The sequence below is a fragment of the Trachypithecus francoisi genome, unplaced genomic scaffold (genome assembly GCF_009764315.1).
Source record: "Trachypithecus francoisi isolate TF-2019V2 unplaced genomic scaffold, Tfra_2.0 Lachesis_group14, whole genome shotgun sequence".
Taxonomy (NCBI): Eukaryota; Metazoa; Chordata; class Mammalia; order Primates; family Cercopithecidae; genus Trachypithecus; species Trachypithecus francoisi.
In genome coordinates, this window is record NW_022681459.1 from 58,115,566 (window position 1) to 58,131,743 (window position 16,178).

Genomic DNA, 16,178 nt, shown 5'->3' on the forward strand with positions numbered 1-16,178 from the left:
ATTATTGAGATATCATTGCCTAAAGGCTTTTTCAGCAAATATAAGAAATAGGAATGTAAAAATATCATAAACTCATGTCAATACCTCCAGTTCCAATCCAATACCATAGAGTTCTTCCCTGCCTCCTCCCATTCCCCATTTACATCTTCCTTCTCCCACAGTGAGAACCCTCACCTGAAACACCAGGATATTCATTCATTCGCTCAATCCCTCTAGCTTTCGGCTAGATGCCCTTTTGCCATTGGCCTAATTATTCTGAATAAAGCCTGGGTGCTCGGAATGTCCTCTTTCTTTTTTGGAAAGACATCCACAAGCTTCCCAAGTCAGGATTAATTGCTGTTTCCTCTCTCTGCTGTGTGCACACGGCCTGCACCTCTCAGCCCATGTGTGTGTCTTTGGTGTCAGAATGCAAGTGTCTCACTCTATAGTAGGAAAGAGAGAGTAGGAATAGGTCGGGTTCATCCACTCTGCTCCAGATTCTTGTTGGTGTAAACTCCTTCCATCCTCCTGGCTGCAGTATTTAGAGGTAGGACTTATTCTTCTCCTTTACACAGCTGATGATGCTCAGCTGCAGAGAATGAGAGCAGGACTGTGCTGTTTTCATCTTTGTGCTTCCCCAGTCCCAGGCATGTTAGTAGGTGCTTCATACATGTCTGTTGAGTGCATGACTGGCAAGGGGTTGCACTGAGATCTCTAGAACTCGGTTGCTCTCAAATTATAGTTTACACAAGAAGTGCCTTACTAAATGTATATTTTTGTAATTTTTCTCCGTAGGTCTGGGGTCCTGGAATTTACAATCCAACACTCCCCTCCCCTACTTGTGGGATATTAAGAACCACTTTTTGGCAGGGTGAGGTGGCTCACACCTGTAATTCCAGCACTTTGTGAGGCCGAGGCGGGCGGATCACGAGGTCAGGAGATTGAGACATCCTGGCTAACACGGTGAAACCCCATCTCTACCAAAAAAAAAAAAAAAAAGGGCCGCGCGTTGTGGCCGGCGCCTGTGGTCCCAGCTACTGGCAAGGCTAAGGCAGGAGAATGGCGTGAACCTGGGAGGCGGAGCTTGCGGTGAGCCGAGATCGCGCCACTGCACTCCAGCCTGGGCGACAGAGCGAGACTCCGTCTCAAAAAAAAACCAAAACAAAAACCACTTATTTATTTATTTATTTTTGGCTGGGGAAGGTGGCCCTTTTTTTTTTTTTTTTTTAAAACAAGATCTTGTCCTGTTGCCGACTGGAGTGCAGCGGTGCAAGCTCACAGCTCACTGCTATTATTATTATTATTATTTTTTGGTATGTTTGTAGAGATGCGGTTTCACCATTTATCCAGGTTGGTCTCGAACTCTTGACCTCAGGAGATTCGCCGGCCTCGGCCTCTCAAAGTGCTGGGATTACAGGCTTGATCCACCGCGCCTGGCCAAGACGCATATTTTTAATACCACTTAACATTTACCTGAAATTATCTTGGTTATTTACCAATGTAAGCGCCAACAGGGCCAGGCTTCTGCTTGCTTCTACCCTGACGCGTGTCGGGGGCCTGGCCCAGTGCCTGGCACAGATCAGGAGCGCGCAAAGCACGTGTTGAATGGACGACTGCCTTTCAGGGCCTTCCAGAGTGGGTATCTCATGCGCCTGTGTTGAGCGCTTGCTGAGTGACAGAAGCCATGAGGGCAATGAATGCACACGAGACTGAAGAGGCTGTGGACCGCGGACCGGGGTCTCTGTCAGCCACAGGAGCGGGTAGGTGATCGTGGCCGCGGCGGGGCGGGAGGGCGCGGCACCGCAGCGCCATGACGTCACGCCCGTGGAGCCCCGCGGCCGCGTGCCGGGCGGCGCCATGACGTCATACCTGCGGAGGGGAGCCTCCGCCGCGCGTCGGGCGGCGCCATGACGTCACGCCTGCGTTGCGGCCGCCGCGCGCCGGTGGGGCGCGGGCGTGTGCGGGGCGCGGGCGCGGGCGCGGGCGCGTGCGGGCTGCGGGCCGGTAGGCGGCGGCGACGGCGGCGGCATGGCGGAGAGCGAGGCCGAGACCCCCAGCACCCCGGGGGAGTTCGAGAGCAAGTACTTCGAGTTCCATGGCGTGCGGCTGCCGCCGTTCTGCCGCGGGAAGATGGAGGAGATCGCCAACTTCCCGGTGCGGCCCAGCGATGTGTGGATCGTCACCTACCCCAAGTCCGGTGAGCCCCGCGCCGACCGCGCCCGCTACAATGTGCCCCGGCCCTACAGCGCGGCCGCGTAGACGCCGCGCCGCGCCCAAGGCTTTTGCCGGGCCGGGTGGTCGCCCTCGCCGCCGCCCCCGCCCTGCCGGTGCTCGGATCCCTGCGGGCCGTGTGGGGTGGAGTGGGAAGGGGCTTGGTTCGCACCTGGGGAAACCAAGGTCAGAGACCTTCGGGGGCGGCCCGTTCCGTGGAGATGGAGCCTATTTGGCCGGCGCTGCAGGAGGATGGGCCCAGGGCCGCCACCCATCCCTGCTTCTCCCTTTACCTGGCTGGCTGTGTGACCTTGGACAGGTCACTCAACCTCTCTGTTCCTGAATCCTGGCCAACCTTTGATGAGTGCAAAGTCCTGGTGTTCACCTGGGAAGGGAGATAACGCGGGCGTCAGGGCTTTCAACGTGGAAACGTAACGTCCCTCCTTTCCAGTGTGGGCTCCGGGTGGGGGATGGGACCCGCCCCCGCCTGGAGTGGCTTGCTTGTAGGTTCTCTCGTTTCAGGGCTGCCTCCATCACCGAGGCAGGACCTGGGGCATTCACATTTACCAGCATTAACTGACGTCACATTCACAGTAACAGCTGTGTGAGCTAGTGATGGTCATTCCCACTTTACAGTCCAGGCACAGAGGCTCAGAGAGGGGAGAAGGCTGGGCCAAGGTCACCCAGCTGGTGAGTGGCTGACCTGGGAATTAAAGCTAGGCTGGTCTGTCTCCAGACCTGAGGTAGGAGATTGTAAAGTACCCCATCTGAGGTTTGTAGGGAAGGAGGTAGCAGCTTTCCTGTTCTCTAAACATGCCCTAGGGATTCCCTTGTTGCCACTGTATTTGAGGCAGACACAGCGTGGTTTACAAGGTGTCTGGCTCTAAGGTCATGCCGGACCAGCAGTCAGGCGGTTTCGGGAAAAGCTGTAGGTTTGGCTGCTGTAGCTGTATGGAGTTCCAGACACTGAGGGCAGGTCCCTGACATTCTTCCGAGGAAGACCGGAGTAGGGGCTCTCAGTGGAGGGTGTTGGTTGGAGAACAGAGCGTTCGAGGGGCTGCTATCTTGAGCACATGCCAGTTGCCGCATGGGGTGGGACCTAGAATGCTTTAGGAATGGCTAAGCATGTCGTTGGCTTCTGTGGCCACTCATTGAGTCCTGTGTGCCAAGTGCTCTACCGCTGTTAATCTGCGAGGGGTTCTCATAGCTTTTCTTCAGAGGCTCAGAGAACGCACAAATGGCTCGGAGTCTCGCAGTTGCTGAGGGACAGAGGTCAGGTCTAGCTAGGTCTCCCCGTCCATGGCCAGCCTCTCCCCTGCCCTATGGGTGCTCCGTTGCCTTTGGAAAATCATGAGGGCCCAAGAAGGAGGGCGACCCAGCCTTCTTTCTAGTAGGCTTTAAAATGCTGGAAGTCTCAGTCACTTAGGGATTTTGAGGTTTGTGTCACTTCTCTGAGGCCCCTCCAAGTGGACTTCAGATAGCCCAGTTCATATTTTCTTTCCCTTTCCTTCCCTCTGCTACTGGGGATGGATTTGTAGCAGGCATCAGTGCTTACACATTAAGAACCTGGCTGCGGAGTTGGAAGTCCTGGGTTTGAGTGCAGTTTTGCTGCTTACCAGCAGGATGACCCTGGGCAGATCATAGAACCCCATTGATCTGTGGTCTCTAAGGAGGGAGGAGAGACCACCTCGGCCCACTCATGTGTGGCTGTGAGGATGAGCAAAATGGCCGGTGAGAGCCCTTAGCCCAGGTCCAGACACGCCGGAAAGGCTCATGGTTAATGCTGACTTTTATGCCCTGAACACCTGTTGTGCCCAGATGCTTTGCTAGGTGCTGGGGAGACCGAGAGAGGCCCCATCTATCTGGTGCCTGTCCTTAGTGAGCTCTCAGTCTGATGGGGGAGACATGGTTGGTGCTGGGGTTGGGGCAAGTAGCCAGGACTAACAGCTGCCCCCTTCACCTGCCATGGCAGGGAACCCACAGGGCTCCTTGGATTTCCAGTGCCCGGGTCTAGGAGATCCTAATGAACTTGCAGGTGGTTAGAGCCGGAAGGGCCTGGTCCCTTGTCAACCCTTTCCCACCCTCCGCTGATGGAGAAACTGGGGTTCACAGGGGTGGTGAGGGCTTTCTGGTGGCGAAGGCAATGATCATTAGATCCTGGCCTTCGATTCCTGTCCAGTATTTTTTCCCACAACCCCGTGCTGCCTGCTGGGATTCTTTTTGTGCTTGTGACATTCTAGCTTACATGGCAGGTTAGCACTGTGCTCTCCAGCATAGGAGCCTCTGCCCACAGGCGGCTGCTTACATTTAATGAATTAAAATGAAATAAAAGTGGAAATTTATTTCCTCAGTAGCATCACCGTGTTCCAGGTGCTCAGTAGCGACATGGGGCTAGCAGCTGCCGTATTGGGCGGTGCAGATATGGAGCATTTCCATCACAGCTGAAAGTTGTGCTGGACAGCGCCAGGTAAACCCGTGATCCAGGCTGCAGGAGCCCATGGTGTTTTCTGAGAAGGGCCTTTCTGTTGATCACTGACTGTTCATATTCATTCGTACAGCATATTTGGTCCTGGGATGGTGGCTGTATTAAACCCGATTGTGTCTGTGAAAACATTTTGTCCCTGTGTGTGGTTTGATGCAATCACTGCCATTGGTTTTGTCAACAGGTTGATTTTAATCAGGTGCTCATCCCTGAGGGGGCACAGCCCCAAAGTCAGCTTGGGCTTTGAAACACAGTCCCTGGCTCAGCCAGAGCACCCACTGCCCTGATTTTATTTTCTCCCTGGTTCCGGCCAGTCCTGAGGTGTGTGCGCATTCTCGCTGATGCAGAGGGAAGCTCCTGGGCCTGGGCTTGGGTGAGCCACCTGGTTTCTTTGAACCTCAGTTTGCTCATTAAAAATGAGAGGATTTGACCAGATTGATTCATTTAAGTCTTACATTTTCAGACAACTCAGGGGTTGAAGCTGAGGGGAGCTGAAGCTGAGGGGAGACTTGGTGTGCAGGTCCCAGGCCAGACGGATGTCCTGGTTTTCTTGGTGTGTGTGTGTGTGTCACTGTGCCTGGGAGAGACAGGCTTCAGAAGGGCTGTGCATGAGGTAATGGTGACCTTGTGGGACTTGTGGTGACATGGGGGGAAAGCCAGAATCCTAACACTGAAAAGTTAACTGACGAGCCAGGGTGGCTGTTCTCAGGGCCAGGTAAATGGCTTGGGAATGAGGGCTCTGAAGAGGAGGATCTCAGGAGACTGCATGGAGGCGGAGGCAGGTTGGGTGGATTACCCATTGCAGATGCTGTTTTGCCCTCTACCCACTTTGATCCTCAGGACAGCCCTGCTCTTGTGATTGTTTCCTTTTTTATAGATGTGAAAATGAGGGCCCAGGGAGGACAAAGGGCTGGGGTAGTGTCAGCACCGAGTGTAGACCCTGGAGAGAAACCACCCACAGGACGGGGTAAGAGAGGCGTGGGGGTGGAAGCTAGCACCTGCCAGTGCTTCCTGAGTTACCAATTTGTTCTGAGATCAGGGAGCATGCGGAGCCCTTTGAGCTTTTCCCACAGGGCAGCAACGTGTGTCACAGCAGTGTGGTGAGTTACCTGCGTCCCACGAGGGAGTGCAGAGGCCTGAAGAGCGGAACGTGTGGTTTTGTACCAGAAGAACCAAGAAGTTCCTCTTTCCCCATCCTTCTCCTCTTGCTCCCTCATCCCTTCCCCTTTGTCTTCCAGCTGTTACACATAATCAGGGGGCTTGACCTGGGGAAGGGGGTGGCAAAACAAGTGTCCTGGGTCTGCCGGGGCCACGTTTCTCCCCATCACCCAACCGGGCTGGGAGGCAAAAGCCTGCAGAACGACTCTCAGGGTTTGGGAGGAAGAAGGAGATGGGGCTGCTGGGGGCACAACCTCCTGAGTAGTTGGCCCTGTTGGAACAGGAAGAGACCCTGAATCTGCTTATCTGAGCTCCAGGGCTCTTGGATTCCTCCTTTCTCATTCTTCCCAGACAGCAATGACTCCTCCTCCCCCGTGCCCTTGTTACTTGCTTCTACAAGGGGGTTCATCTGCCCCCCAAGCAGTGCTCAGATTTTTTGGCTCCCTCAGCACCTGCCACAGTCTTAGGATTCTTCCCCTCTCACCTGGAGTGTTGCAGTGGCCTCTTCCTGAGCCCCCCTTCCGTTCATCCTTTACTCCGTAGCTAGAGTGATCTCCTAGAAATACCTGTCTAACTTGGGTACTCCCCACTTAGAGTTCTTTACCGGCTCCCATTGCTGCCAGGCAGCATTCACCGCCTTAGCCTGCCCTTCTGTGACCTGGACTCCACCTGTTTCACCTCCTTGCTCGCCCCCCACGGGGAACTGTCTGCTCCTCTTGTCTGGTATTTTGCTCCCCTCCCCTCATGTCTCCTTTCCCCCATGTTGCCCTCTGATTACCTGATGACTTCCCATCTTCAAGTCCACTTGTCTGTTAAATGAGGGGCTAAACATTTTTCCTAGGCCTCCCCTGTAGTATCTTTCAGAACTCTAGAGATGATCCTCCTGTGTCTTCTGGCTTGCATAGTTTCTTTTACTTATTTATCTTTACTTTTACTTTTTTGGAGACAGGGTCTTGCTCTGCCACCCAGGCTGGAGTACTCACTGTAGCCTCAACTGCCTGGGCTCAAGCAATCCTCCCACCTCAGCCTCCTGAGTAGCTGGGACCACAGGCATGAGCCACGATGCCCAGCTAATTTTTAAATTTTTTTGTAGGGATGGTGGTCTTGCCATATTGACCAGGTTGGTCTTGAACTCCTGGGCTTTAATAATCCCCCTGCCTTGGCCTCCCAAAGTCCAGGGATTGTGGGTGTGAGCCACCATGCCTGGCTATAGTTCCTTTTGCCTTGGCCTCCCAAAGTGCTGGGATTACAGGTGTGAGTCACCGTGCCTGGCCATAGTTTCTTTTCCTTCCTTCCTTCCTTCCTTCCTTCCTTCCTTCCTTCCTTCCTTCCTTCCCTCCTTCCCTCCTTCCCTCCTTCCTTCCCTCCTTCCCTCCCTCCCTCCTTCCTTCCTTCCCTCCTTCCCTCCTTCGACAGGGTCTTACTCTGTTGCCCAGGCTAGAGTGCAGTGATGCAATAATGGCTTACTGCAGCCTCGACCTCCTGGGGTCAAGCAATCCTCCTGCCTCAACCTCCCAAGTAGCTAGGACTATAGGTGTGCACCATCACACCTGGCTAATTTTTTGTATTTTTGTAGAGATAGGGTCTCACCATGTTGCCTAGGCTGGTCTTGGACTCATGGGCTCAAATGATCCTCTTAGCTCGGCCTCCCAAAGTGCTGAGATTACAGGGGTGAGCTGCCATGCCAGGCCTTGGCTTGTTTAGCTTCTGCTGAAATGTTGGCTTGTTCTTTTTTCCACTGGGTAATATGTCTGTTTTCCTCTGGCTGCCTTCAGTGTTTTCTCTTGGTCTTTGATTTTCAGCGCTTTGAATATGATATGTCCAGGGTTTTTGTATGTGTGTGTTAATTATTCTACTTGGGATTCCTCTAAGCCTCTTGGATCTGTGGTTTGATGCTTTTAATTATTTTGGAAAAACTCTCAGCCATTATCTTAGGAAATACTTCTTTTACCTCATTCTTTCTTCGTTTGAGATTCTAGTTACATATATGTTAGATTGTTTGATGTTGTTCTCCAGCTCTTGGATGTTCTATTCTGTTTTCTTCCCTCTTTTTACTTTCCCTTTTTTAAATTTTTATTTTTTGAGACAAGATCTCACTGTGCTGCTCAGACTGGCCTAGAGTTCCTGGGCTTAAGCAGTCCTCCTTCCTCAGCCTCCTGAGTAGCTGGGTCTGCAGGCATGCTACTGCACCTGGCTTCTTTCTTTTTCTGTTTTTGTTCCAGTTTGGGTAATCTCTGTGGACCAATCTGTGGCTAACTGCTTCTTTCTTCTGCTGTGTCAAGTCTGCTGATGAGCTGTCAAAAGCATTCAATGTTTCCGTTATGTTTTTTTCCCTCTACCATTTCCACTTAGAGTTTCCATTTCTCTGCTGAAATAATCCCATCTGTTCCTGGGTGTTGTCCATCTTTTCCTTGGGAACCTTTGACATGTTAATCAGACTTCTCATCAATTCCATGAGTCTGATTCTGTTGATTGCTTTGTCGCTTGACAGGTTTTTTTTGGGGGGGGAATAGTACCTTTTGACTGCTCAACACAGTATATTAGACAGTAGAGACTAAGGTCAGCCATATTTATGCTTGGAAATGAGGCTGGCTTTTAAACCCCTAGGCCGTTAGTATAAGGAATTGAGTTAACCCTGCCTCGTTGGTCTGGTTTGGGTTCGGGTGTTGATCTGATTACCTTGAGCAATCGTTGGTTTCGTATTATTGTAGTGTTAGCTTGTGTTCAGTGGAGGGGCTGAGTTTCCAGAGGGTTTTTCTCAGTGTTCTTACTCCACCTGCAGCTTTTGGTCTTCCTCGTAGGTCTGAACTGTGGAGGAGTTTTGTCTGTACACTCTTGCCCCTGTGCCGGTGATAGACTCTGCTGTTACCTGTTACTTTGGTTTAGTAGCTTGGCAGGGAGGGTTTGGGGTTCTCTGTTGTGTGGTCTAGCTGCAGTCTTCTGCAGGCTCCATGTTGCTGGGTCTGGGTGCGGCTTTTTCGTTGATCCTGCCCTCCTCTGAGTGGCAGCCAAACTCTGCCTGGATGGTAACTCTTGTGCGGGAGTTTCATGTCCTTTCTGTAGTGTTGAGGATCTCTAGTAGTCAGGGCCCAGGTACAGTCTCCTGCCCCTCCCCAAAGGGCAGAGTCTTGGTTTTTCCTTTTGCCCATCTCCAGCCACATTAGGTCTTCACCAGTGCCCTGGGAGGTGACAGTTTTCTGCCCCTCTCTCCGTGGCTTAAAGCCTTTTTTCTGTAAGGGAGAAGGGTGCAAGTAGGATGTTTTTCTTTTCCCACAGCTGTGGCACTGAGGAAGGCTCTCTCCAAAGCATGCTGCCTCCCACTCTTTCTCCTGAGCACCCGGCCCAGGTCTGGAGAAGACCCTGTGTTTGGTGCCACCTCTCTGCTCAGTGTAAGATTCTCTGGATTCTCTGGCTTCAGAGGTTCTGTGCTGTCCCATGGGCTCACCTTTGGCTTTTACCAGCGTGGAAACATTTTACCTGAATTCCTCTTGCCACCTGCACGGGCTGGCTTCTCTTCCTCCAGGGCCCTGTCTCAGGTGAGCTGGTGCTTGCCTCCTGCCACTCTGAGGAAGGTCCTATCTTAGTTGAGTGAAGCTGGGATCTTGTATTTGATCTGACCTCTCCCTGTTCGTGTGGGGCGGCTCTTTTCAGCATCCTGCATCTAGGGGGAAAGGGCCCTAGTGGTCCCTCCTGGTCTCCGACCACTAGATCAGATAGGTGGGTGTGTGTGTAGCTCCTGGGATGTGGGACAGGATGTTGTACAGTGTGACTGTATTGTGGTTAGCAGGGAGCGGAGTCCTAGCGTGGGCTTCTGGAGTGAGTGAGAGGAGAATGGAGGGCCCATTGAGAGGTGCAAGCCTCCCTAAAGCATGCTTTGGAGACTTGCTGGCATTTTCTGGAAGCTAAACCAGTCATTTTGTGGGGGCTGGTAAGCCAGAGGCCCTGGCTTGGGCTTCAGAACTTGGCTCAGCTTGAAATGAGCCAGGCTCTCCTGGGACCTGTTGACCCCACCAGCGGCAGGGGCATTGGACTAGGTGGCTGGCATTCGTCCTGCTCAAGCCTCAGAATGACTAGGGAGGAGAGCGGGTTTCCTGTCTTTGTGCCAAGTACTTTGTTTTATCCTCCCCATCCTCACAACTTTGCCATGAAATAGGCCATTTTTGGGATAAGGAACCAAGGCCCTGAGAAGAAACTGGCCCAGGCCAGCCTGACTCTGTGGGTGGCATCTCCCTACACTGCTACCTCCTTCCAGTGGGCCTGGCTTTGGGTGGTGCCAGCCCCAGGGTCATGAGTGGGCTCAGTGCTTCATCCGCTGTCACTGTCCGCACAGTTGTCGCTGCTGCTGATGCCTGGAGGGTGCTCTGTGGGGAATGACATTGAGTTTGTCACTGTCCTCGCCTTCCAGATGAGGAACTCACATAGAGGGGCAGATCTTGTCCAGTGTCCCGTTGTCTGGAGGCAGCCGATCTGGTTTCCAAATCAGGACTCTCAGATCCAGAGTCCTCATGACTGTCGCCTCTCTCAGGGCTGAGAGCCAGGCATGTGAGTGGGTGTGCTTTCGCAGTAGAGAGTGGGCCTCTGCGAGTCAGGTGGGAGGTGGTCTCAGAAGGCAAAGGGGAAAAAGCAGGAAAGGAGTGACTCTGTGGGAGCCTAGGGCTCAGCCTGCCAGGATCCCGTGAGAGATGATGTGAACACAGCTAGGAGCCTGCTGTGGCGTGTGGGGGACAGGCGCCAACTCTTGTCCCTCAGTGGTTGGGGGTGGCTTAGGGTGTTGGCTCCATGCACTTCTGGGCCTGCTCCTCTGCCACCAGGTGGGAAGCAGGCACAGGTGCTTGAAGTCAGAAGCCCTCACCAGCACTGCAGGTGACCTCTAGGGTAGCTGAGGGGTATAGGTGGGCACTGGTAGGCTCTGCTGGAGGAGGGGACCAGTTATAAAGACTTAGGTCTGAATTTTGATTTTGGGCAAAGCCCGGATTCTTTCCCAGCTGGTCTTGGCCAGACTGTCATCTGTGTGTGCAGATTGACTGGGGCCCTGCTTCGGGCTGGGCTTGGCGGAGGCAGCTCTGCTCCAGGCACCTCTTTTTCTCCTCCTGGGACTAGCAGGCTAGCCTGGGCCAATGGCCTTCTCTTGGCAACAGTGGAAGTGCAGAAGAATAAGCAGAGACGTGCAGCATCTCTGTTGGCCAAGTCGTATGGTCGTGCCCAGAGTCACAGAGCAGGACCTTTATGAGGGGCCGTGAAGTCACACAGCAAAGATGCGCGTGGGGCATGTGTTGTGGTCATTGCTTTGTTTGCCATTGTTGTCCGCACCATCCTCACCACCACTGATGTCTTGAGATGCTGCATGAGGGCAAGCTGGGGCCTTAACGCCACACACCAGGGCCTCCTTTCCCCAAAGCTTCTTACAACTGGTTTCTCCCCTCGTCCTAAAGGTCCCATTGCAAAGGCCGGTTTTTTACAAAAGCCTTCCCTGACTTTCTCTCATACAAGGGCGGAGCCTCTTCCCCTTGAGGCAGCGCTTCTGCCCCCTGGGGTGCAGCGTTTTCCCCCTGGGGCGGAGGCACGCTCTGCTTGCTGTGCCAGCTCTGTCTGAAGGTACAGCAGCCTCCTGGTAGCCTCTTGGCAGCCTCAGGGTCGTATACCCGGAACAGAAGAGCTAAAGGCCTAGGAGAAGTTCACTTTGAGGAAACTGAGGCCCAGAGGAGGGGTGACTTTCAGACCTCCCAAAGTCGCTGGCAGAGCTAGGCTGGGAATCAGCTCCAGGTTTTCAGAGTCTCATCAGACAGAGGCTGGGGCCAACCCAGGGTTGCCGGAGCTTCCTGGACCAGGCAGGCCTGGCTGTGGAGCCCAGCATGAGGCAGCTGCCTGGCATCACCCCAGCAGGAGGACGGAGTCACGGCCAGGGACTGTGCCTGTTTCCCCTCTGCATCCAGCAGGGGTCTGGCTGTGGACATGGTCCAGAGTGGGCAGGGGTGGGGTGGCGATGCCTGTAACTCGTTTCCCAGGGTCCCAGGCCTAGAAGTGAGCTGCCACTGTCATGGGTGGGGGTCAGTCCCAGCAACTGCCCCGTCTGCCTCACCCTTGCTTGATCGTAGCTAGGAAATGGTCGGAGATTTATCCCGCAAATGAGTACACGTGGGACGTGACCCTGTTTTGCTGCTCTCTCGCTTTGTGAGCCTTGGTGCTGTGTGTGTGTAGTGTGTATGGGTGTATGTGTGTGGTGTGTGTGCATGTGATGTGTGTGGTGTTTGTGTGTGGAGTGAGTGTGAGTGCACATGTGCTGTGTCTGGTGTGTGTGTACATGCTGTGTTTGGAGGAGTGTGTGTGGTATGTGTGTTATGTATGTGGTGTGCGTGAGTATGCATATGTGTGTCTGTGTCTGATGTGTGTGTAAAGCACTCTGGTTCTGGAGCGAAAGTTTCAGGTGCTGAGTTCACTGTCCGCTGGCCTCTGTGGCCCTGGACGGTTCATCCCTGAGCCTGTGTGGTCCTGTGTGAAGCTAGATGGTAATGGCAGCCCCAGTGAGGTATGTGAGGCTCAGGGGGAAGCTGTAGTGAGCCCCGGGGTCTCGGTCAGCGTGTCCTCAGCTGGTGCTGTGAGCTGGGCTCCGGAAGACTTGGTTCCCCATCCAGTTGCCAGCCGCGTGACCAGGAACTCTACTTTTCCTTTTAGAGCTTCCCGTCCTGCTCCGTGTCGAGGGCATTGTCTTGAGAGCTGAGAGACAGTGTGCGGAAGCACAGGGATAGGGACAAGGACTGGCTGCGGCAGGTGCTTAACAGACGCCCTTCACCTTTTCCTTTTGGAGGTGGGGAGATTCTCAGTGTCTGTTGGGGGACAGTTCCCACCCGGATGGGGGCAGGAGCCCCCAGGCCCTGGGCTGTTGCCTGGCTCTGATGGGTTGCCCCTTTAAAAGTTCAGCTGTGGGCCGGGCATGGTGGCTCACATTTGTAATCCCAGCACTTTAGGTGGCTGAGGCAGGAGAATTGCTTGAGCCCAGGAGTTCAAGACCGTCTGGGCAACATAGGGAGACCCCCATCTCTACAAAAACCACCCAACCAACCAAACAAAAAAAAACTAGTCAGGTGTGGTGGCGTGTGCCTGTGGTTCCAACTACTTAGGAGGCTGAGATGGGAGGATCCCTTGGACCCAGGAGGGTGAGGCTGCAATGAGCCATGATTGCGCCACTGCACTCCAGCCTGAGCCACAGAGTGAGACCCTGTCTCAAAAAAAAAAAAAAAAAAAAAAAAACCAGCTGTGGCTGTTTCTCAGGGAGCTGGGGGTTCTGGCACCCCTGTGGGTGTCCCGGGACTCCAGAAGCCTGTAGGAGGCTGTGTTTCACGGGGGCTGACTGAACACACACACTGGGGTCTGTTTCCTCGTGAAACTCACTAAAGTGACAATAAAGGGATAGAACGCTCTGAGCTCCCAGAGCTGGAGAGGAGGGCGTGGTGGATTGGAAACCCAGAAGATCACAGGCGGGGCTGAGTGCTGGCTCACCGGGCAGGCAGGGCACCTGAATGCCGCAGTCGGGAGGGCGGCCAGGTGGGAACCAATTCCAGCAGCCCAGCCCAGGAAGCAGCTGATGTGGTGTCCATGACACTGGGGATGGAAACCAGAGGCTGTCACCAAGACAGTTTTCTTCTTTGGGGACTGGAGAGGCTGTGATGGGAGGGTCCTGTGCACAGCTGAAGACTGGGACACAGGGCATGTGGGAAGTAGGGTCACACACAGGCTGCACACTTGGAGGGTGGGATTACCAGCCCCTCCTCCCCTCAGCTCTTAGGATGCCTGTGACCTGGTTCCAGTCTCCAGGCTGGGGTTGGAGGCACCCTCTTGAGAAACTGACCGCAAAGCAGAGCCCTGTACCTACTCATGGAATCTCCCACCGAAGTGACAGGTCCTCAGCTGTGAAAGCACCGAGGCTGCTTCCCCAGGCATGTGTGGCCCCCAGGGCTGCTCCCACGGCCTCTCCCTCACCTGTGAGTGGACTCAAGATCACCAGGTAGCAAGTCTCCAACAGGAAGGATAGGGACCTGCAGAGACAAAACACAAAGAAAAAAGGACTCCGAGAAAGCAAAGACCATGTGAGGAGCAGAAGAAAACCTAAAACCCCAGAATAACGCCACCTCCACTCATAAGTCTTTGCAGTATCCTTTGAGAGTCAAGATACATGTTGCTTTCACTAAAGGAAGCAGCAGTGAAGACAGGAATAACAAGAGATCATCAAAGACTCCTGGAGATGGAAAGTGTGATGGTGGAGGTTTTAAATGCACAGTTGTGAGGTTTGGGTGGTCAGGCTGAGAAAATAGCCCAGGAAGTAGAATAAAAATTTTTACAAAATGGTGATAAACAGGAGCAAAAAGATAAGAAAAATGGAAGTTTAATCTTGGAGTTCCAGAAAGGGAACAGAGTACGGTAGAGAAAATTATTGAAGCCAGAGTTTTCAGAATGTTCAGAGCTCAATAAAAGACACCCCCAACCCCTGCCAACTGTCTGGCCTAGTGAATGAGTAAACTGGGGCAAAGAGAAGATCTCAAAGCTCCCACAGATAGAAAAATAGGCCCCCAGGATCTCAGCGGCACCATTGGCAGCGAGAAGATTGAATGACGGAAAGCGATCTCCAGCCTGGGCTTCTGTACATGACCAGACTGTCCCTCACATGGGAGGTGAATATGGATGTTTGCAGTTACCTCAGTCTCACACGCCCAGGAAGCAGCCAGGGCACCTGCAGTTGGGGGATGTGGAGAAAGGACCAGTGCACCCAAGGTGGGAGGAGGTCTAGGAAGGTCCCATGCAGCCATGCCAGGCCGCTCACTCAGATGAGGGAGGGAGAGCAGAGCGGGCAGGGGCATGTCCCCAAGCAGCACATGGGATTGAGTGAACACCCACCCCTGTCTGGCTGCGTTGAGGCCTGGAGGCTTGGTAGAGTTGTGGAAGGAATTATTAATAGCAGTATAGAAAATGAAATAAGCAAACTAAGTTACCTACGCTGGGAAAAGTGAAATAGTATACAAAAGAGGAAATGTAAGCACTACATAGTGTACTTTGCATTAAACACCAAATTAAGCCTTGAATTAAATCCAAAATCGTGCTGCGACCGTATCGGCAGGAGGGATGCTGTGTGTACGGGAACTTGGCTAAGTGCTCATCTTTCGCAGTCGAAAATCATTAGCCCATCTGATATGTACAGATCATAGAATAATGACATCAGTGCGCTTTTTGGAAATTTAAGGGTAAAAGGAATCTGCCAAAGGTCTCCTTCTGGGGAGTGAGATTAGAGGGGAGAGAACTGTGGATCTTGGTGCCTTACAGGACTGACTTTTTCAACTAGGGACAAGTGAAGCTGGACATTTCCTGACTCCTTCGCAGGCGGGAGCTGGAGTACACGCGTGCTGGAGTCAGCTGGCTGCTCTAGCGCCCGCAGGGGCGGGCTCCACTCACTTGAACCTCCTTCGTTTCACCCTCGAGGGAGGGAGCATGCAGGTGAGCGAGTGCGGAACAAACTTTGTACCAGCCCCGCAGGTTCAGAGGAAGTGTTCCGGTGCTCTTCTAACCCGGCCGTCTGTGGACGGCGGAAGTATGACCAGCTCAGTGGGCCCTCTGCCTTTTCATGTGAGGCAGCTGCTTTCTGCCAGCGAGGGCTAAGGTTCAGTGTGACAGCCTTTTGCACCCACACTCGTGGCACCCGAGTTCTTGTCTGGCATCCAGGAGGAATGAGGCTGCATGAACGAATTGAGGATGGTAAATGTGGGGGATTTTATTGCTGATGAAAGTGGCTCTCAGCAGGAAGGGGAGCTGAAAATGGGATGGAGTGGGAAGGTTATCTTCCCTTGGAGTCTGGCCATCCCTGGCCAGACTTATGAAGCTGCACCATCAACCTGTTCCTCTGAAGTCATGCTGCTTCTGTCTGATGTCCAACCGTGGTCTCTGACGTCCAGTTGCTTTTTCTCTCTCTGCTGGCTGAGTTCTGGGGTTTTTGTAGGCACAGGATTGGGGGCAGGGTGTGGTTTTGGAAAAGATAACATTTGAGCGGGAAAACAGGGATGTAAGTTCTCACTTCTGGCCTTGGTATCAGGCCTTTTGGCTTGAGGGTGGGGCCCCCGCTGGAGACCCGCCCTGTTCTGCCCCATATTTCCCTGCCTCCTGCCCCTATCACAGGTGCGACTGGTGAATCCTGTGAGTGAAAATCAAAGGGTTTCAGCCACAGGGTCTTACTGGTTTCCAGGCCGTTCTGATCAGTCCTGGTGCCTTCTGTGATGAGTTCCAGTGGGAATTTTGATGGGCTCTGTGCCCGGTGTTAAGACAGGCTATTCTCTAGAGTCCTGGGGAGTTCCGCCCCAGAACAGCA

The 16,178-nt window shown here is 53.4% G+C and overlaps 1 protein-coding gene across 1 annotated transcript in view; it reads left to right on the forward strand.

Moving 5' to 3' along the window:
* Positions 1-1,897: 1,897 nt before the first annotated feature.
* Positions 1,898-16,178, forward strand: part of SULT4A1 (sulfotransferase family 4A member 1) — a 37,428-nt gene continuing 23,147 nt past the window's right edge. Inside the window, exon 1 of the mRNA XM_033233689.1 lies at positions 1,898-2,176. Within this exon, the coding sequence (XP_033089580.1) occupies positions 2,008-2,176 (169 nt within the window). The 5' untranslated portion in view covers positions 1,898-2,007. The remainder of the gene's footprint in view (positions 2,177-16,178) is intronic.